General features: G+C 40.4%; 1 protein-coding gene across 12 annotated transcripts in view; it reads right to left on the reverse strand.

Moving 5' to 3' along the window:
- PTPRT (protein tyrosine phosphatase receptor type T) overlaps positions 1 to 23,402 on the reverse strand; it is a 1,113,287-nt gene that overhangs the window by 362,724 nt on the left and 727,161 nt on the right. For all 12 annotated transcript variants that reach the window (XM_043479842.1, XM_043479836.1, XM_043479841.1 and 9 more), the window contains exon 9: positions 6,538 to 6,647. In XM_043479842.1, coding sequence (XP_043335777.1) covers positions 6,538 to 6,647 — 110 coding nt within the window. The remainder of the gene's footprint in view (positions 1 to 6,537; positions 6,648 to 23,402) is intronic.

A 23,402-nucleotide genomic window follows, 5' to 3' on the forward strand; every position in this document is an offset into this window, starting at 1 on the left:
CACGTCGTTAACCCAGTTGCCAGTGTAACATCTTCTGGCCCAATTCCCTCACACTGTGTGATATTTATTTTTGGACAGAGACGAGAAAAACTAATTGAATTGAAACACGTATTGATTACTGTTTTTAGGGAACTCTGAACAGCTTGTCTCTAAATGATTTTGCTGAGGAGCTTTTAGGCAACTGTTTGGCTGGACTGTTTCCCCTGTGATCGCATTTGGGCTGTGTGTGCCTGTCTGCAGTTGCCCGGTCTGCTTTTAGGGAGTCCTGTCATGCACAAGAGCAGAGTTGGAGTGGAAAGGGCCATGCCAACCCTCTTCACATGCGGGTCCTGATTGGGACACCATGTGTGTGTGTTAGTCAATCAGTCAGGTCCGACTCTACAATCCCATGAACTGTAGCCTGCCAGGCTCCTCTGTCCATGGGATTTTCCAGGCAAGAATACTGGAGTGGGTTGCCATGTCCTTCTCCAGGGGCTCTTCCTAACACAGGGATCAAACCTGTGTCTCCCACACTGCAGACACACTCTACTGTCTGAGCCATAAGGGAAGACCCAAGCAGGGTTCCAGAAAAGTCTATGCAAAGAGCATGGTTTTTACATGGCTGGTGAAAAGTCTCAGCTCTTTGGATCCCGTGTAAGCAGGCAGATCCCTGTTCATTTAGTGGTCACATTACTCACCCAAGGACTGTGGCTCTGTGTCAAGCAGAGCTCTCCAAATCCAGATTAGGACACTTTAGGAAGTGTCTTAGACCAGAGCTTCTCCCACGTTCATGTGTGTGTGTGAATCAGCTGGTTAAAACATAGGTTCTGACTCAGTGGGTCTGAGTTGAGGCCTGAGATATTACATGTCTGACCTGCTCCCAGGTGACACTGATCTGCTGGTGTGTAGACATGAGGCCTTTGATGTGACCTTTCTCCATGCACTCTCTGTCACCCTGCTGAGATCTGAGGCCAGGAACCATGCATTCTGATCCAAGCTGCTACAGTAGAGGCGAGGCTGGCTCCAGTGGGCAGGGAGAGAGGGCGTGGCTGCTAGAGAATCAGGCTGCTGCATGGTTCTGGGGTAGCATCAGGGAAGCCACTGGACGTCCAGCCCTTTGTGATTGCTATTATTTTTCAGTCACTCAGTCCTGTCCAACTCTTTGCGACCCCATGGACTGCAGCACGCCATGCTTCCTTGTCCTTCACCATCTCCTAGAGCTTGCTCAAACTCATGTCCATTGAGTTGGTGATGCCATCCAACCATTTTGTATTCTGTCGTTCCCTTCTCCTCCCGCCTTCAACCCTTCCCAGCATCAGGGTCTTTTCTAATGAGTCAACTCTTCACATCAGGTGGCCAAAGTATTGGAGCTTCAGTTTCAGCTCCCAGCCCTTAGGGCTGGAGGCCAGAATCTAACAGTCTTGGCTCCAAGGAGCTCTTCAAGATAAGAATGCCTTATCTATCTTTACTGCCTTAAAGGAAGCCATCAAAGCCCATAAAGAGGCAGCAAGAAAGCAGCAGCAGTGACAAAGTTTTCACCTCTTCCACCTGGCTGCAGGGTCTTCCAATAAATAGTTGAGCCCTCATTGCAATATCTATTGTTGTGGCTGAGTCACTAAGTCATGTCTCTTTTGCAACCCCATGGACAGTAGCCCACCCAGCATGAGATTTCCCAGACAACAACACTGCAGTATCATACATGAGTTCAAAATCCTTGCCTCCTGACAGATTTCCCAGGTGTTCCTGAGATGCTTATGTGCCCAGGGCCATTATTCACACAACAGCCAGGTGGTATTTTAGGAATGTAAATCTGATTCCTTCATTTCTCTGCTTAAAAATCCTTCTAGGGTGTTCTGTTCCTCTCAGGAGAAAGCACAGACTCTAGAAACCCTGCATCATCTGACCCTACCCACCCCCACTCACATGGCCTCATCATTGTCCATCCTGCTCACGAGGGTTCAGTCACTCTGACCTCCTTCCTTTTCTCAAACAAGCCAGTCACTCTACTGCAGGGCCTTTGCACACTGGCTATTGTCCTTCAAGTGAGTGTCATGACTGCTTTGGCTTTGAATCTCTGACCACAGGCACAGTCTGAACAGTGGAGCAAATACAAAATGAGGTATAAAACATTGGTTCTGTGGGTCTGATGTAGATTTATTCTTGACTTTTAACCTAGAACAGTATGATACCTTCATGTTACAAAGAGGGGACTGAAACCCAGAGAACAGATGAGACATAATCAAAGCTATTCTGATTCTGGAGGATGGACCAAGACTTGGACACATGTGTGTGCTCCGTCATGTCCGGACTGTAACCTGCCAGGCTACTCTGTCCATGGGATTCCCCAGGCAAGAATACTGGAGTGGCCTGTCTTTCCTTCTCCAGGGGATCTTTCAACCCAGGGATCGAACTCATGTCCCTTGAATACTGCGGCATTGGCAGGCAGATTCTTTACCACTAGCGCCACCTGGGAAGCCCTATTTTATTTTCCCCTGGGGGAGGGGAAAAGTGGTTCAGGAAGTGGTATTGACCTGTGGGGAAGGGAACATAATCTTAACATATGACATACTACTCAGACCTGCTGCACTGAACAATTTTTACACTATTTACAAAGTCACAACTCTCCTTCACTCCCTCACTTGTTTGGCTTTTGCCTTTGTGGAGTCCAGGGTTGTACACAGGAAGGCATCGGCAATCCTGGATTTCTTTTCCACTTGCGTCGTCTGATTTTTCTTTGCCACAAACAAACTTTTTGAGGACAGGAGAGGGTGATTTGTAATTTATAGATTCCTCTCTAGAAATTACAACCAGAACCTCATTTAAAAAAATCAAATTGGTTTCATCTAATTAAATTTGGAAATTGCCTCATAAACACATATTCTGTTATAAATGTCTTTAAAAACAAGGTCTCCTGCTTACTGTCTGAGGCAGGACTGGGTTGAGCTGAGAGGAGACTTCCCATCTTTCTGCTCAGAAGGACATACTCTCTTATCAGTTGCTGAAACTTTATTTATTCGGCTGCACTTGGTCTTCGCTCCTACGTGCAGGCTTTCTCTAGTTCCAGTTCCAGTGAACAGGGGCTACTCTTCATTGAAGAACGCAGGCTCCTCATCACGGTGGCTTCTCCTCTGTGTAGAACGGACTCTAGACGCATGGACTTCAGCAGTTACGGCACACAGGCTCAGTAGTTGTGGCACACAAGCTCATCTACTCCGTGGCCTATGGAATCCTCTTGAACCAGGGATAAAACCTAGGTCCCTTGCATTGGCAGGCAGATTCTTATCCACTGTACCACCAAGGAAGTCCTGAAACTTTCTAAAGAATAGTGAAGTCTAGAGCAGTGCTTCTCAAACTTTTTTAATGCCCATACGAATCACCTAGGGATCTTGTTAAAATGAAAACTCTGATTCAGAAAGTCTGGCAAGATCTAAGATGCTGTATTTCTAACCAGCTCCCAGAGACAGCCAACGCTGCTGGTCCATGGATCACACTGAGAAAGAGGCAAGACATTCGCACTTGAATTCAGGACCCAGGAGTTGTATACCCTTGGTCTTTACATTTCACCACTCCAAGGCTCCATTGCCTCACTTTCATGTAATGTTAACAGTTAACATTTATCAGTGCTATTTCTAAATGCCAGACACAGTACTAAACATATATTTATGCTTATTAAGCAGTATAAATGAGCAATTACTTAATGTACCCAAGTTTACACAGCAAGGGAAGTGGCAGAGCTGGGATTTACATCTAGGCTGCCTGACCTCCAAAGTCAACATTCTTACCTTCTGAGGCCTCACTGGCTCATGACACACATGGTCTCAGCCACATATATGGTCAAAATACAAGGCCTAATCCCATGTCCTCCCTTCAGGTCATCATCCCTTAGGTTCCTTCAGATCATCATCCAAGAACTTTGGCATACTCCCACAAGGTAACCTTAAATGCTCAAACAAGTCAGACAGTGGCAGCTCTGGTTCTCTATTATGGCCCAATGAGCAACCAAGAAATTACATGAAGTTTTCTTACAACAGCTCTTTCTAGTACAGCACCCTCATGGGAATGCCAACATCTCAGCAACTGGTCTTTGAACATTCACAAGGCACGGGGTTCACAGAGAAGTGCAGAGAAGGGAGCACTGTCCTCACCTGGGTGCACCTTTGTGCCTACAGCTCCTGACCGTGGATGATATATGAGCCCTCAATTTCGTAACAGAGTAGGACCCTATGGGGCCTTCCCAAGACTGAACCTCCCCATATCCTCTGCCTGGCTCATGTCTATAGAAAAATTGTAGCCAAAGAATAAATTTAATCAAAGAAGTGAGGAAATGCAGAAACAAAGGAATACAGTCAACTAAGGCAAATTAATAAGAGTTTAGCCATTAAGCAAAGTCAAGGACCTTGAGTTCTTCCTCAAGAGCCAACAGATAGTATTCTGACCTACATTCTTTGAACTATTATTCAGATACCGAAACCCTCACCAGGTAGAAGAAGTTGACTTAATATACAGTGACCAGATTGCAGTCATGACATAAGCTGACCCACGTGACACACTTCTAAGAACTGGCTTCAAGGAAATGGGAACAAACTGACCCTAGAACTGCAGATTAATTGTCCTTAAAGTAATCAACATGGGGACTTCCCTGGCCAGGGGCTAAGACTCTGTCCTCCCAGCAGGGCCCAGGTTTGATCACTGGTCAGGGAACTAGATTCCACATGCAGCAACTAAGACCCAACACAGCCAAATAGATGAATGAATAGAACTGGAAAAAAAAATCAGTATGCAAATCAGACCACCCCATGACCAACATGACCAATTCTAAGATGATTATCGGAGGTCATTGTGTTTTCCTGCACATAATTTCCTCTTTCTGCCTATACAATCCTGAAACTCCCCTTTAAGAGCTTGCTCTTCCCTCCTAAGTTTGCAGAGGGGGAAGTGGCTTTTGGACATGAGTCTGCCTTCTCCCCCAGTTTACCAGCCTCCTGAGTAAAGCAACCTTCTCTTTCCAACCAGTGTTTGTCTCTTGAATACGGGCTGTGAAGCAGCGAGCAGCCGAACCTGACTTGGGTAAGACCTTCAGGGGATTTATTGCTCAAACAGTGTCTAACTCACAGTTATGTTTCCTCTTCTGTTCTCTCTTCATCTATTTCTTCTTATTGTGGGATTATCATCAAGGTCCATCAGTATGAATATCCCCTCTCAATCAGCAGCATCCCCAGGAAGGATGCTTCTCCCAACCCCATGGTCCAAGATGGAGATGTTAGAGAGCTCTGCTTCTGAGAAACACTGGATGGAGTGGCATAAGGTGTTTCCTGAAGGTGTTTTCTCCAGCATCCTGCACATGACTGACAGCTTTCTCCTCCTTCAGAGAGCTCTTAGGTCTGTCCAGATCTCTCCAGATAATTTTTGTGTCCATCAGATTCACCCTGAATATTTCTCCCTCATCAATACTCTCTGACTTTCCTCCCCAGAGCTCATCTTCCCTTATGGCAGTGATATGCTTTCCAAGGCTCACTCTCAACAGGTGTACCTTTCTGCATGAGCACCCAGAGTCTTTAGCCCCTCCATGAACCTACAGAGCATTTCAGCCTGGGATGCTTATCACCTTTCCCCCCTCAGACTCCTTACAGAAACCCTGAAGCAACAATTAACACCACTCCCCCACCCCCCAATCTTACAGATAAGCAAACTGAGGCTTAAAGAGAGGAAGAACCTGCCAAGGGTCCCTGGAGACTGAGGTAGAGCTACTAGGATAGCAGAATCCATCCTTCCAGCTTCAGCTTCCATGCCCTGCAATGCTGTGTGTTTCTACTGTACCCGAAGCACAGTCTCATGGAATCTCAGAATACACGGGGTGGGAAGAGAGTCAATCCTGCCCATATCCTACTATTAGCATTTTGCTAAATCAGCCTTACTGACATTTTACTGTTTATTTGCTTTTGCTCTGCAATGAGCTTCTATCATTTGTTCTAATTTTGAAAGTTTTCAGGGAGGCTGCATTTTGTCTTGTCCAAGGACATTCTATTCTGTCTCTGATAGAAGGCCCTGCTAATCCTGGGAGAAGGGCTTTCAACACTATCACCTAGGTGGCAATACAATACGTCCTGGCCACAAAGCAATGTTAAAGCTCAAGAATGATGTACTCCTAGCTTGGAGAATGACATTGGGATCCTTTCAGAAGCCCAGGGACTGATACAGGTTTCATGAGTATCACGTGACTATTATGATTTTCCAGAGGACAGTTTGCCAGGCCTGGGTCTGCTTGGCTGTGCCAGGACAGTCTGACTCCTTGGGTCTTGACTCCTTTGCTAAAGAGATGAATAATCCCATCAATGCACAATATGCCCAATTTTCTTTGTCATCGGGGCTATCAAGACAGCTCAGTTGACGTCCTTTGTTTGATTCCCACTGTACTATCAGAAACCTTCTGTATTAATTCGCTTTGTCTCACTCACCTTTGTGCCTTTGATGGAGCTTGTACATGCAGTAGTATCTGCCAACTCCAGGCTGAAATAAAGTGAATAAAACCAAGTGATATAGCCAAAGTGGCCTCCTTACCTCGTAGAGTGTGATGACCCCATTGGTCTCATTGGGAGGTTTCCACTGGATGTAGATCTTCTCCTCAAAGGGCCCCCCTTGAATGGACTCTAGAGGAACAGCTCCTGGAACTACAGAAGGAAACAAGTTAGGAATCTGATGTCACCTTTCATCTCATTTCCCCAGCCTCAATGACCTAGAATGGGAGTCAACAAAATTACTCTGTAGGATTAGATACTACACATTGTAGGCTTAGTGGGTCATACAGTCCCTATCAAAATTACTCAGTTTGGTACTTGTAACACAAAAACAGCCACATATAATCCATAAACAAATGGGCATATCTGTGTGCCAAATAAAAATCCCCTTTATTTTTAGAAACAGGCAAAGGTTGGAGCTGACGCATGGGCCACAGTTTTCTGTTATCCTGAAAGGCCAATGGCTTTTCATCTGCAGATTCTGAGCAAGTCTGTCCTGGAACTAAAGCTGACCAGGATTAAGAGGATATCTGTAGGCCCCAGACCTGCCAACAGGTGGGATCCCGGAATTAGATTCTTGGCTTAGGATTGATATTTGAGGAGTGCAACGTGAACTTCACTATCATTTTTCTAAACCTGTCAAGGTTTCTCCAACTGCAGGAAGTGCTTCCATAGCTTCCTAATCCCTGAATCCACCAGGAACCATGTGCCTTGAAACCTCCATCTAATGAGAAGGCTCCAGGAATGCAACTTATTTGTCTCACTGCTGAGTCTCTGACGCCCGCCACATGGTAGACGCATGATAACCATTTGCTGGCTGGACTCATAGGTGAGTCAATGACCTATGCCAGCATTTTGCCCTAAATCAAAACCTTTCCTGGGCAGTTTCTGTACCCAGAAAAGTCTTCCTGTCAGCATCCTCCTGCTGAATTCCACCATCATTATGACAGCCTGGAAGATGCTGAACCATAAAATAATGCTTCTCCAAACTTCCCGTTATAACTCCCTAGAGCATCATGAATTCATGTAAATCATTATGGAATCTATTTATATATTGGCATTATAAAAGCAGGTATTTTTTTTTTCTACTAAGCACTTACTCTCTGATCAGACTTTTACATACCTTATTTCATTTAAGCCACAGAACAGCTCTGCCCAGTATATATTATCTCCTTTGTGCTGATAAGGGAACTGAGGCTGAGAGAATTAAATAACTTGCTCAAGGTCATACAGCTCTTAAGTCGTAAAGAGGGAAGTGAACACCTGTCTGTGAGCTTCAAAGCACATACTCTTAATCATCATGGGATGCCTCTCTAGATAGAGCCACGGCCATATGTTGCAATCAGTTCCCTATTGTTAAATTAAAATATATTTAGTTTTTCTCATTACAGACATGATACACAGAATTTGTTGAATATTAAGACTCTACAAAAAAGGTTTTTAAAAAAGAACAAAATCATTCTAACCCCCGTGACTGTAGATATTTTTTCTGGTATTTTTATGTCTCTGCATATACATATTTTTAAAAATTAAACTCCTACCTTGCATATTGTGTTATGACCTTATTTTATAGCTAAGCAAATCACAGTTAAAAAAAAAAAAACCCTTAGATGCTCTTTGGGGCCATGCATTTTAATGGCTGCTTAGAACAGGATATGCCCCATTTTAGTCACCAATCCTTTATTATTGGGCATTAAAGTTGGTTTGAATTCTTTATGATTATAAGTAACACTGTAACAAGCGTTCTTACAAATAAGTATTTGCATGCAACTCTGCTGATGTCCCTAAGATAAATTCTTGGAAATTAATTTATTGGGTCAAAATAAATGGATTATTTTAACACTTTTGACACATATTACCAGATTGCCTTCCAGAAAGTTTGCACCATTCTGGGCTCCCCAAACAGAAGAATATGTCGATTCCTAATCCATGCCAACAATGACTATTTAAAAGATTAAGTGTATGCATGCGTATCTTTTTTAGAATACCAGAGAATGCAGATTTGTTTTTCAGTTTAATTGGCTATTTGCATTGATTCCTTTATGAACACGCTCTCTATACCCTGTGCTCATTTTCCTGCATGGCTCTTCGTTTCTGTTTATTGTTGTCTTATGACTTATAATCTGCTTTTAAGGACTTAAGCTTTTTTACATAGGTTACAATAATTTTGATCAGTTCTTCATTTGCTTTATAAATCTTTTAGGTATGTAGAAGCTTCTAAGTATTCAGATCTCTTATTGCTTTTCCTTATCCAGTCATCCTTTCTACAAACAGTTATTGAATACCTAGTATGACCAAGGGACTTGGTGATAGACATTACAGATACACCAATAACAAAGACAGACATACTTAAATCCTTGATAAAGCTTGTATTCTGTAAAGGGAAACTACATTAAATAAATAATTGCACTCATAATTAGGTTTTCAAAGTCATTCTTAGGATTTTGAGGTAAACATACAAGGTGTTGGAAGAATTATAATCAGTAGAGAAAATCTAGTCTGGCATATTATTTAGTCAGGATAATACATGGAAAGTAAGTTAGGATCTACAGGCAAGAAGAAGCTGTTAGGACAAGCATGGGGAGAGTGGATATTAAGAGTGTTGCGGACGGCTTTTTGGAGGAAAGTGGAAGGAAAAAAACCATCTTGGGGAGAAAAGATGGTATCTTGGACCATGGTGATGGTTGTGTAGAAGAGAATACAAGTGTGTCAGAAATTTGGGGGGGGGGGCAAGCATGTGTGATTTGGTAGTCATGGAGAGAAGAAATGTGTCAAGGAAGACCCCAGCTTTTCTGTTCTACACAAATTGCATGGATCAGGGGGTTGTCATAAAAAGAAACCTTAGAGGATGACTAGCTTTGGAAAGGAAGCTGGCAAGCTCAGTTCTGTCATAATTCATTGGACAAGTATGTGGAGCAATGCTGAGTACCAGCGGGGTAGGGGGTGAGTAGCAATATTCAGACATGGAAACCACAGGCAGGGAATAGATCCTGTAGCAGAAGTGCAGAAGAGAACAAAAGTAGCAAGTATAGGACTAAGGCAAAAAGCAACTCCAACCTCAAAGAGGAAAACAAAGAAATTTGGAAACAGGGAAACTATGTTCATAGAGGCAACAAAAAACCAGGAAGGTGAGCAGCCATGGGAGGCTCAAGAAGTTACTGTAACAGGTGTGGCTGCTGCGTAAGAAGCAACCTTACATTTGCTCCTTGGATGTAGTGTCTTCAAAGTTATTTGTGAGCTGACCAAGAGTAATTTAAGAATATCGGCATCAAGCCATCGTTTAGGGGTGGAGAAGAGAGTGAAAGTTGAGGGACTGTGTCGAGACAAGTGATTATTTTTGCTGTGAAGGTGAAGGGAATGCAAGATGGAGCAGAATTGAGACATGGTACCAAAGTACTGCTCCTCCCAAAGATGGGAGAGGTTATGGTATGATTCAAGGTAACTAGGAAAAATCTGCAATTGACGTAAGAAGTAGAAGGATGGGAAAGAGAGAGGAAATAACTGATGTTAGTAGGGTCCTGAAAATGCCAGGGCAGAGGTGGGTGGGAAGAGAGCATCCTTCCCTCTGTGAGACAAGAGGAAGAAAATGCACAGATGCTTTGGAGAAGGGGGTTGAGGTGTTCGAATGACTCCTGCTTTCTTGAGAAGAGAGAGAGGAATTATTTACCAAAGGTGTCCTGGAGGAGGAGCTTTGTCAGTAATTGGGAGAAGCTTTAAGAGGTGAAGAGAATGCTGAATGGAGAGGTGCCTGTGCTACTCACTAAGAAAAGAAAGGTCTATGGGTTGCAGATTCTGAGGGGGAATATCAAGCTGGGACCACCACCTGCGCTTTTCCTTTCATACCAGCTCAGAGCAAATTTTCCTTCTCAACCCAGATGAATAGTCATCTGTGTTTTCTTCTTTCTATTTCATGCTTTATTCCCATCTTTTTCTTCTTAAACCTAACATTTTAATCCATCTGGGATCAACTTTATGCATTGTACAAAGTGGAAATCTAACTAGAGTTCCTGACAATATTCTTAGGACAATAAATTGACCAGTCAAAACTTTCCCCAGTGATTTAAAATGCCATTTTATTACCACATTAAATTATTTTATATTCCAGCATATGTTGTTGGCTTTCTGTTCTATTTCATTGAGTCATAGCTTCTATTCCGACAGTATCTCTCTGTTGTGCTGATATAACATATTTTAATATTCAGTAGAACAGGTCCTTTCCAAATATCATCATTCTTTTGCAAAGTTTTCTGGACTATCACTACTAGTGTATTCTTCTGAAGGAATATTGGAATAATTTTACAAAACTACAAAATGTTCCATTAGAATTTTAATTTCAGTTGCACTCTTCACTTCTCTAGGGGACAAAGGATACTCTTTAATAATGAGTCCTTCTATCAGTAATGTTGTATTAATCCACATTTATTAATGTTTCTTTTTATGTCTCTCAGTTAAAAGTTATGCTTTTTCATTTCTTATAAACTGCATTCCTATGATTTTGTTACTTTTGCTCATGTTATTTTTGAATTAAGAAGTTTCTTTTATGAAACATATAGAAAAATTATACATAACAAATGGATATTTAAATAATAATTATGAAATGATCACGTATGTGCACCTACTATCCACTCTAAGAAACAAAACATCACTGTATCATGGAAGCATCCTATGTATCTCACACTTGACTCCTCTCTTCCCCACCAAAAAACAGTGCACTAGTACATATATACAATGGAATATTACTCAGCAGGTAAAATGAATAAAATTGTGCCATTTGCAGAGACATGGATGGACCTAGAGAGTGTCATACAGAGTGACTAAGTCAGAAAAACAAATATCATACATTAACGCATATATGTGGAATATAGAAAGATGGTACAGATGAACGTATTTGCGAAGCAGAAACAGACACAGATGTAGAGAATGGATGCATGGCCATCAAGGGGGGAGGGAGAGGTGGGATGGACTAGGAGATGGGGATTCCCACACATACCCTACTACGTATAAAACAGGTAACTAATGAGAACTGACTGTGTAGCACAGGGAACTCTACTTAACGCTCCATGGTGACTAAATGGGAAGGAAGTCCAAGGAAAAGGGTGTACATTTATACGTGTGGCTGATTCATGTTGCTATATAGCAGAAACTAACACAACATTGAAGAACAATTAAACTCTGATTAAAAAATGCATATTATTCTAAATTGCATGTTACTCATTCTTTTTTATTTGGAGTTGTAAACATATACATTTATCTCAAGACAAAATATCAGTTAGCTTTTCCCAGCTTCTCTTACATACATAAAATTGAGTATTTGTATTACACTATTTGTTTTTGTCACTCAATACTGTTTTGAGATTCATGCACACTGATGAAATAGTTGTATTTCATTCATGTAAATTTTATGAATAGAGTCTTATTTATTTTCTAAATTTCTTATTTATCACTGTAGACCGACATTAAGACCATTTCCTGATGAGGTTCCCTTACAACATTGCTCCTATGAAGATTTCTGTACATTTTGTTGAAAACATCAATGATGTCACTAAGGTATACCTAGGAATGGAATAGACAGACTAAGGGAAATACCTGTCTTCAGCTTTCCTGAGTGATGCCAAGTGGTTTTCCCAAGGGGTGGCAGCAGGGTATATTCCCTCCAACAATGTTTGGAAAGTTCCTGTTTCTCTACGTCCTTACAAACACTAGGTATTGTCAGATTTTTATATTCTAGACCATATGGTAAGTGTGAAATGACAGTTGATTAAGATTTTACTTGCCTTTGTCTACTTTCTAAAGAGACATGACCATCTTTTATTGTTTGCTAGACATTACTGTATTCTTCTTACTGATTTTTAGAGCTTCCTTATATATCCTTCTTATTGATCCCTTCATTGGCAATGTATGTTATAAAAATATTCTCTTAGCTTTTGTCCTTCCTACCCATTTATGTTACCTTTGGCTAAAGAGCAGTTCTTAATTCTGATGTAGTCAAATTTATCAGCTTTTCTATTTTTTTTTTTCACATGGGAGAAAGAAAAACAGACTTAGTAACTTGATGGTGGTAAACATTTCACAATGTATACCAGTATCGAATCATCATGTTGTACATGTTAAATATATACAATTTTATTTATCAATTATACCTCAACAAAGCTGGAACAAAGACAGCAACAGAGCTGTTGGTGCTTACTGCCCATGGTCCCTCCTCTGGTGGAGCAAGGCCTGCAACATTGCATATTGTGTTCAGGACTATCTTACTAATTTTGGCTCTTCTTCCTGCATATACATTTCAAGACTAGCTTGTAAATTCCACCCCCCCCAAAAAAAGTCTTATTTTTATACTGAAGTTGCCTGAATTATTGGGAAATCATTGATGTATTTATATGTCTTTAAAAATTGGGTTTTCCTATCCATAAACATGGGATTCCTCTTACTTAGGTCTTCTTAGTGTTTTTTATATTTATATACATTAATACTATATATTTTGAAGTCTTTTTGTATTGCTTATTCCTAAATATCATGTATTTTTATTGGTATAAACAGTACCTTTAAAAAATATGTACTTGTTAGGTGAATAGAAATGCAATTTATTTTGTAATGTTGACTTCGTCAAATATGCTATATTCTCTTTTTAATTCTAATAAACTATGTGTAAATTTACTGGATTATCTATATAAATAACCATAGCATCTACAGTTAATGACAGTTTTGTTCTTATCCAATCTTTTAACTCTTTGTCTTCAACCAAGGCTACCAATACAATATTTTATGGAGATAATGATAAGCATCTGTGTGCTTTCCAACTTTAAAGGAAATGATTTTATTATTTCATCCTTGGGCATGGTGTTTGTATTAATATGGGGCTTATAGTTGCCCTTTATCAGAGTAAGAAGGTCTTTTTATTCCTGTATACAAGGATATTTTCTTCTTAAATCATGCTGAGTTTAACTGAAGCTTTTTTTCTGTATCTATTGAAGTAGCAATCCTCTCTTACTTCATTAATGTAGTGAATGCATTAATGGATTTACTAATGTTGAACCAATATTAACTTCCTAAAATAAACCATATTTTCCCCAGCTGTATACAGTGCTGGGTTGTTTGCTAATATTTGGTTTGGGGTATTTGTATCTAATTGTCCTTTTTCTCATAAATAAGCTTGTCTGTCTTTATTACAGATAAACTGGTATCCTAAAATGAGGAGAGGAGTGTTCCTTCTTCTGCTCTCTGAAAGTGTAGGTGCAAGACTGCGGTAACCGGTGTCTGATGGCACTTGTAAGACTGTTGCGGGGAGAAGCCATTTCCAACTTCATACTAGAAACTCTTTGGCTAACTTTCCTTTGCTTCTGTTATTACAATCATACATAATGGCCTGCCTCAGAGGATCCTGCCCCTCTTCCTGACAGTTAAAGAGCCTTTGTTCAGCTCACAGGAAGATAATCTGACCCTGCCCACCTCTGAATAGCTACAACAAAAAGAAGAGATTAACACACAAAGGCTGGCCCTTCCCAGAGATGTTTTGCAAGACTGAGGATCCTTTTTACTTTAGTTTCCTCACTCTTTCCCTCTCTATTCTGCCTTTTGACTTTAGTTCCTCATTGCTTCTCTCTCTCTGACTCTATAAAAGAACCTGGCACCTAGACCCTGACAAGATGGTCACTTTGAGACGTTAGTCTGCCATCTTCCTAGCCAGCCAGCCTTCCCAATAAAGTCACATTCCTCGTCTCTAGGATTCACTGGCCTGCTGTGTGGCAAGCAGACTGAGCTTGGACTCAGTAACAAGACCCTTTAGAACTGGTGTGTTTTTGCTCGAAAAGTTTAAAATACTGATCATATTTCTCTATTTGTTATAGAATTATATACATTTGCCCCCTTAGTCAAGTTTTTACATTTATATTTTGCTAGCAATGTCTCCATAGCCCATAAATGTCAAATTTATTTGTATAAACGGATATTTAATTATCTTCATTTTATCTTTTTTACTGTGAAAGAAACACTACACAAGCATATAAAACAAATACACATCTTCTTAATTTATCAGCAACTTCATACCCTCAAAAGGTAATCAGTCTCTTAACTTCTTCACAATCATGACTTTGTTTTCATTATAGTTCTTCTACCTTAAACATATATCCCTAAGCACAACGGAGTTTATTATTAAATAAAAATAATACACATAACAAATAGTGCTAAATTCTTTTAAAAAGATCAGTCTGGGAGAACTAACCTCTTTCTTTATATTAGTAATTTCCATTCCATGAACATGTTCTAATCCAGTGTTTATTTATATCAATACATCCCATTAAGAATATGGCTTTTATTATGTTTTTAAATCTTGCTTCTTGCTATTTTTCTTAGGGGACATTTGCTTTGCATTATCAGATCGGACTTCTTTAATAAGAATGAAAGCATGTTTTCACCTGTCCAGTAACCTTTGTTTGTGCAACCTTATAAGAGCAGGCTGATCTAATTTGGTGGGTTGAGATATGCTCTGCTAGTAGATTATATGAGCTCTTGTTTTTAATATTACTAATCCAGAGGGCAAGGTAAAATTTAGATATGCCCATTAGTACTTGGCCAGATAAGGGGTCTGCTTGCTTGGAGGTCGGGATTAATGGGGGAAAGTTGGTGAAAAGAAATAACCAGGCAGCACAAAGCTTCTTTTTCAAAAAAAGGACTTGTTTTGGCTTTGGGTGGCTGGGGAGCAGCCTGATGTTATTTAGAGCACTGCGCCTACCTTTAACTGAAAAGATAGAAAGAAAGTGAAAGTGAAGCCGCTCAGTTGTGTCCGACTCTTTGCGACCCCATGGCAGTAGCCTACAGGGCTCCTTCATCCATGGGATTTTCCAGGCAAGAATACTGGAGTGGGTTGCCATTTCCTTCTCCAGGAGATTTTCCTGACCCAGGGATTGAACCTGGGTCTCCCACACTGTAGGCAGACACTTTACTGCCTGAACCACAGAGGATATACAACTAAGAGATGTCTCTTCCAAAAGATGCCCTTTCCTCAAGTCCCTCTGCTTTCCTGCTTTACCATACACAGGCTTGGACTGAGGGCTCTCACCCTCTGTGCTATGGACTGGCGTATAAAGATGCCTCAACATTAAGACCTCCTGATCCCCTGACCGCCTATTCCTGTCAACCAGCTCCAAAACCCACCTGTGCATTTAGCTCTGGGCAGAGTTGGAAGGTACTCATGCAGTTGGGCTTATAAGTCCCTTCTTGTGACCCAAGGAACTGGGGGTGGGGTTCTTTCAATGAAGTCACAACTCAGTCATCTTTTCTCTATGTAGTTCCCCATCCTGCAACACTGCTCTGCATTAATTCCTCAAGCATGGGTACAGCAACCTCTTATAACTCTCAGGGCAAAATGAAAGGCATTTTTCTTACTATCTTTTTGGGAAGTTAGTTTAAGAAGAATGATCAAATGACCACTTTGAATCAGAACTCTCATTTTCATCACGCACACTTGTAACGCAGTACTAACATCATGGGCTGAGCCAGACTCCTAGGTTTATGTCTAATTCTCACTACTTCTTTGTTGTACACACTGGGGCAAGTTGATTAACCTCTCTGTGACTCAGGCTCCTTACTTTAAAATGAGAACTGAAATAGTATGGGGTTGGCCAAAAAGTTCATTTGGATTTTTCCACACCATCTTACAAAAACCTGAATGAACTTCTTGGCCAACCCAATACCTCCTCCATAGCTATTGTGAAGATTCAATATTTGGATGCATGTTAAGTGCCTAGCAAAGCTTCTGGCACAAAGTTGTTCCTCTGTGTATTTGCTCCTCTCCCCGGTCCCATCACATTCTCTGAGAACTGCTCTAGTGCAGTCTGGAGATCACCAATTTGGTTCTTCTGCAGAATCAGAATTGGTAGTATTTCCCTTGGTATCCATATATCTATCTACGGTCTCTGAGTAGTGTCATATTGCTAATCAGAGAAGCCATATCTTCTTGTAGCTTACTGAGTATGTTTAACAGCTTTCTAAAATCTTCTGATTTCTATGTAAGTTATTTAAAAATCTATTTTGTCTCTGAAGAGACTCTGAAGATTAATTCATTTAATATTACATTTATTGCATGCCTATTATTTACCTGGCACCACTCTAAGTGCTTAAAAGTGCCAGTAAATGAAAATAGAAGAAACCCATCATTGTCTCCTTGGTATGCAAGCTAGTGGGAGAAGAGATATAGTTAAAAGCAGAGTGAAACAGGAACCATGTCAAACAATAAATCCTAAGGAGATACACAATTCTGGAAAGAGGGACAAGGAGTGTGGTGTTAAAAGAATCTAGTTTTTAATAGAAAGGTAGAGGAAGATCTTCCTCATAGGTGACATCTAAGCAAAGATGTGAAGGAGGTGAAGAAGCCAGCCCTGTATTTTTGTGGAAAGATTATTCTGGTTAGAAGAAATGGCAAATGCAAATATCCTGAGGCAGGACACATTTGGCATGTTCCAGAACAACAGTAGCTGGATTGATGCAGTAAGGCAGAGTTAGAAGAAGATGAGGTCAGAGGGGCAATCAGAAGTGGTAATATGGTTACATGGGACCTGATGAGCTATCATAAAAGGACTTCAGCTTTTAATCTCATTGACATGGGAAACCACTGGAAGGTGATGCACAGAGGGGTGATGCTGTGATCTGCCTCACGGTTTAACAAGCTCTTCTGGTTGCTGAGTTGATTAAACAGTGCAGAGGCCAGGGCTAAAGCTGACAGACCATTTCAGAGACCACTCTAATAATCCAGGTTGGAAATCTCAGTGGTTTGGACCCAAGAGCTGGCAGTAGAGGCTATAAAAAATATGATCAAGGTCTTGCTATATATTAAAAGATGAGTCAAGAGAATGTGTTCATGAATGGGATTAAGGAGTGAGCAGGATTGCTGCTTTGCACAAAACGGGGGTCAGGGAGTGGGAGGGTGCCTATCACAGAGAATATAGGGTGAAGGGTGTTATCTGGGATCTGCAATCTAGGACTTTTGAGGTGATAAAAGTGAGGAATCAAGGTATCTGACTTGAGCCGTTAATAAAATGGAGCTGCCATTAACTGACGTGGAGAAGCGTATAAGAAGAATGAGTTTGGTGGTGATTGAGGGATGATCAGGAGGTCAGCTCTGGCAGTGTCTAATTCCAGTGGCCAAGGAGCAATCCAGGTAGAAAAGGTCAACAGGAAGTTGGATAGATGACTCTGGAGGGCAGGAGAAAGGTCTGACCTGGAAACATCAACTGGAGAAATCATCAGCTTATGGACAGATTTTAAAGCCAAAATGACTGGAGGAAATAATTAGAGGAATGAGTGTGGATTAAGGGTCAGCAAACTATGGCCACTGCCAAATGAAACCAGCTGCCTGTTCTGTAAATAAAATTCTGCTGGAACACTGCCACACCCATTCATTTCTAGGGTCAGAGTGAGATGTTTGAAATTGGGATTACAGAAGTATTGTAGGCAATTATAAAATGGTCCCTTGCCCATGACTAACAGAAATCTCACACAGGTCCCTGGTTTGTTTTTTTTGAGTCTCACACCCTTGATTAAAAGGCAGTCTGCTATGGATACGTATATATGTGTGGCTGAGTTTCTTTGCTGTTCACCTAAAACTACCACAACATTGTTTATTAATTGGTTATACCTCAATACAAGATAAAAAGTATTAAAAAAAGCATCCTGCAGAGGGAATTCCCTGGTGGTCCAATGGTTTAGGACTCTGTGCGTTCATTGTTGGGGAAAGATCCTCTGGAGAAAGGTGTGGCAACCCACTCTAGGAGACTGCAAAGCCTGCTGGGGGAACAAAGATCCCACAGACCACGTGACGCAGTAAAAACAACAAGCAGTCTGTCAGGTCTGGCACTGGCCAAACACCACTTAACATGGCTCATGGCAGACAGTAAATTAAATGCTTTATGCATAGACTTTCATGTAGGATATCATATAGAAATCAATAGGATGACCACTTCCCATTTTACTGATGGGGGGACTAAAGTGTACACAATGCAACTAATTTAATTGCAGAGTAGTGAATGGAGACTGGATATAGCCCAGATCTTTCTGATTTCACAGTGGTTTCTGAATCACCCCTTTCTTCCATCACCTGGTAGACATGTGGGCTTAGAAAGGCTGAAAGACAAGTCACAATAGAGTCAAGTTAGTGGCAAAACCAGGTCACCTCAGCCTAGGCCAAGGCTCTTTTTCACCACATCCCACTACTCCATAAGTCAAGAAGTCTTTTTCAATGAAGCCAACTCATAGTTGACCCTCAGTGTCTGCAGGGATTGGATCCAGGATAACAAAATAACAAAATCCACTGACGCTCAAATTCTTTATATGACACCACCCTCCATATTGGGGTTTTCCCAGTGCCTCAGATGGTAAAGAATCTGTAAGCAATCTGCCTGCAATGTAGGAGATGCAGTTTGGTCCCTGGGTCAGAAAGATCCCCTGGAGAAGGGTGTGGCAGTATTCTTGCCTGGAGAATTCCACGGACAAAGGAGCCTGATGGGCTACAGTCCATGGGGTTGCAAAGAGTTGGACACAACTGATCGACTAACACACACACACACCCTCCATACTGGGGGCTCCCTATGGGAGGATTTAACCAACTGCCCATTGATTTCTAATCAATCTGCAGATATGGAACCCACAAATATGGAGCCCATGGATACCAAACTCAAGGACGTGGAATCCATGGATATGGAGGGGTGACTGTATTTTCTTTATAGTCAATTAGGACTCCACCAACCCCACTGTGAAAAGACATCCTTGAGGAAAGGTTCCTGATTTGTCTTATCTTCTAAGTTGCTCTACCCTTCCTTTTTCTCTTTATAATTCTTTAATGAATCCACATATTCCCTTTCCAGAATTTCTTTTTCTAACAGCACGGAATTTTCCATCCTTTTGACAGAGTTCTACAACAAAGGTTAATTACTTTATAATTTCATTCTCTTTAAAACAAAAAAAAAAAGCACACTAAAATTGCTAATTTTAACTGTGCTTCTTGTCAGTAGGTTCATGTAAATTCACTGTAATTAAACCAGATGTTTTCTTGTGTCTAAAACTCAGATGGTAATTTAAGGGAAATTTTCATTTCAACATAAAGAAGGACAGAATGTTATCAAGGGAAGTTTTCTCCTGCACTCACCTGTCTTACGCTTTCCTCTTCTTCCATTCCCTCCATTTTCACATTTGAAAAGTGAGGCTAATGGTGAACTTTGAGAGTAGTTGTGAGAAGGAACAATTAGTTTATTTAAAAGTACAGAGCCCTGCAGAGTCAACAGAAGTTCCCCTTCTTGTGTAGGTCTTCTTTACTGATTATTGTTTGCCTCTCCATTCCAGGTGCCATATTTATTGGTTAGTTGGTTTTTGTTCATTATAGAGGCTCCAAACTAACTTAAAAATTGAAATAATTTGAAAATGATTCGGCGGAGTCTAGAAGTCTTATAGAGAAAAGATAGATTTAGACAATTTCAATCTACCTTGTAATTTCTAGTCTTGCTGGAGGCAAGATCATTTCTTTTCTGGATGAATTTTTATATCTTAAGATGTCAAACATAACCTTTTTAATGGAACTATACAATGGTGTATTAGTAAATGTTTCACAGCCAGCTCTCCAGGAAAACAAAACAAAATAAAACCTTAATATGTCTGCCAAATTCCATGGTATAAACATCACCATGGTTGATTTCAAGCAATGAATGTGATATCACTGGATTCAGAGGCCAGAAGAGAGGCTAATAGTTAGCTCTATCACACCAGTATAAGCTGGGTTTGAATATAAAAAAAATCCATGATGCACTTCTTCACCTTACTAGTGTATATAAACAGAGTTCAGTGATATCATGAAAGAGGCATGGGTTTTGATATTAAATATTCATTCATCCAACAAAAAATTAATGAGTATCTACTATGTGTCAGGTAGACAATATACACACTCTCTCACAGACACACACAGTATTTCAGATCTAGATAAGTACTACAGAGAATAAAAAAACAAAGAGAGTGTTCAGGGAGATATTGGCCAGAGATAGAACTGTATCTTAGATGGGGTTGGGGGCGAAAGCAGAAATAAGATTTTGGGATCTATTTATTGCCTCTTCCACTTGCTACCTAGTAGCCTTAGATAGGTTCCTTAAACTTTCTGAGCCTCAGATTTCTCATCCACACAGTATCAGTAGTATCTACATCACAGTATTTGGGAACTGACTACATGAATGAAGAGTATCAGAACAACACCTAGCTCATAGTGGGCTTTTGAAAACTGTAACTGCACTCCTCCTTACTCTATGATAGCTCAAGGTCAACTCTGTAAACATCAAACATGTACTGAGCTCTAAGTAAATGATAGCTCAGAACTTACTCAGATGTGTATGGCTTTCTATCCTCCCACTAAATGGGTTTGGACTGCATTACTTACTGCCTTGTTGTTACTGCTTTTTATACTTTTCCTCTCACTTTCCTCTTTTCCAGATTTTATGTACTGCATCTTGTTACTGTCCAAACACCTATCCCTAGCAATATGCAGCCTCCTTCTAGCTTCTTGTGACTTGAGAAAGCAAATAATCTTGCTAAAAATGCACCGAAAATACAGGCACTCATTCCTGAAATATGTCAGTCTTCTCTTCAATGAAAGTACATGTCTCAAATTAAATGAAATAATATATGTACCATATGTGGTTAAGCACATATCAAATATATTAATATATTACATACCATTATATATTACTAATTATAATCAACTAGATTTTTATACTGTTATACATTATATGGGAGTCTAAATTCCTTACTATAACATAAGAAAACTGATACTGTTTGCTTTTTCATGTTTGATGTTAAGATTAAATGAATCTACATTGCTGATGGTGATGGTTGGATGGCATTACCAACTCGATGGACATGAGTTTGAGCACGCTCCGGGAGTTGGTGATGGACAGGGAAGCCTGCCGTGCTGTAGTCCATGGGGTCACAAAGAATAGGACACGACTGAGTGACTGACCTGAACTGACATTGCTGATGAACATGTAAAATGATAGAACTTCTATGGAGAAGTAACTGTCATCATCTAACAAAAATGCATAAACATTTACTTATTGACCCCAGCAATCCCACTTTAAGGAATTTCTCATGAAAATACAGCTCCACAATACCACAACATGCACAGCAGTGGCTACAGTACTATTTATCATAGGAAATAACGGGAACAACCAAGTGTCCAGAGGATCCTGCTTGAATTCTCATGCTATTTTCACATAATTAAGTTTCACACAGCTATAAAAGAATGATACAAATCTGTACAAACCAACACAGACTGATTTCCATGACATATTAAGTGAACAAAAACATAAGATGCAGAGTATACTTAATATGTTATCTTTTATATAAAAATAAGAGAAAAATAGTTTTTGCTTTTTGGCAAAACAATCTATATATAGGAAAGATATATCTGAAATAAATATTTTATAAGTGATTATATTTCAGGTATGGATAGGAACAGTGTGCAAGAGAGATGCTGACAATACTTCTCTGAGTGTACCTTTTTATGAGTTCTGAGTTTTGAACAAAGAGACTTTTGATATTAAAAACAACGATGTTAAACCAAAGAGGATGAAGGGAAGGCAAACCTTAAAACTGAAACAAATGAACATAACTGGGTATTAAATTGATAATATAACCATCCAGAGAAAAGAAACAACCTTTGGACATGGCTTCTTGACTGCTCAAGGAGAGAAAATCTAAAAAGAAAAATCTTTAACCTAATTTAGTAGCTTTCCTGTTTGTTAGGAGGACTGGTATTGTAACTCTGAAACTACTTTGTATGTACTGTATTATGGAGCAAATTAAAAAAAAAATAAGTGGAGGTTGGGAACTGGGGTTCTCACTGTGGGAGGAAGGGGGTAGATATGTATGGATTGAGGGCAAGCGCAGAAGAATCCTGAGGTGCTGGATTTGAATTAGTGTGAGTTCATGATTGCTGACAAAGGTCTGTATAGTCAAATCCATGGCTTATGCACTAGTCATGTAGGGATGTGAGAGGTGGACCATAATGAAGGTGGAGAGCCAAAGAATTGATGCTTTTGAATTGTGGTGCTGGAAAAGGCTCTTGAGAGTCCCTTGGACTGAAAGGAGATCAAACCAGTCAATCCCAAAGGAAATCAGACCTCAATATTCATTGGAAGAAATGTTGCTGAAACTTAAGCACCAATACTTTGGCAATCTGATATGAAGAACTAACTCATTGGAAAAGGCCCTAATGCTGGGAAAGACTGAAGGCAAAAGGAGAAGCATGTGGCAGAGGATGAGACAGTTAGATAGCATCATCATCATAGCCGGTGATGCTCAACGGCCATGAATTTGAGCAAACTCTGGGAAATAATGGAGGACAGAGGAGGTTGGCGAGCTACAGTCCATAGGGTCACAAAAATTCGGGCATGACTTAGTGACTGAACAACAATATGATTTATAACAGATAAATTATATTCCCCAGCTTGACCTTCTTGAAGAGCCTGGAGGCAATAATAGCTCATTGAGCACATCTGAGATGCATCTCTTAGTGCCAAAATATTCAATCTCCACTCAATAACACCAGAAATCCTTGGGTAAGCGGTTGACTCCAGGTCTGGGGCAGAGACATTACAATGGTAGTCTGGAATGTTCTGTTGCACCAGAAGCAAGAAAGACTAATGAGACCATGTCAAAAGGGCCTAGCAGCCAATCAGAAGGGACTCTCACAAGCCATATATGAGACAGTTTGAGCAGTGAAAAGAATAAGGACAGTGATGGATTGTGTGAAAAAAAAAAAAAAAAAGACCCATGAGTCAAGAGGGAAAGTAAAAATGGGGAGGGGAATGAAGAGAGAAAAGCTGTTTTATAAAGAAGAATGCTAAACAATACATGTAGAGGGAATGCTAGATTTAA

This window comes from Cervus canadensis, chromosome 10, assembly GCF_019320065.1.
Source record: "Cervus canadensis isolate Bull #8, Minnesota chromosome 10, ASM1932006v1, whole genome shotgun sequence".
NCBI lineage: Eukaryota > Metazoa > Chordata > Mammalia > Artiodactyla > Cervidae > Cervus > Cervus canadensis.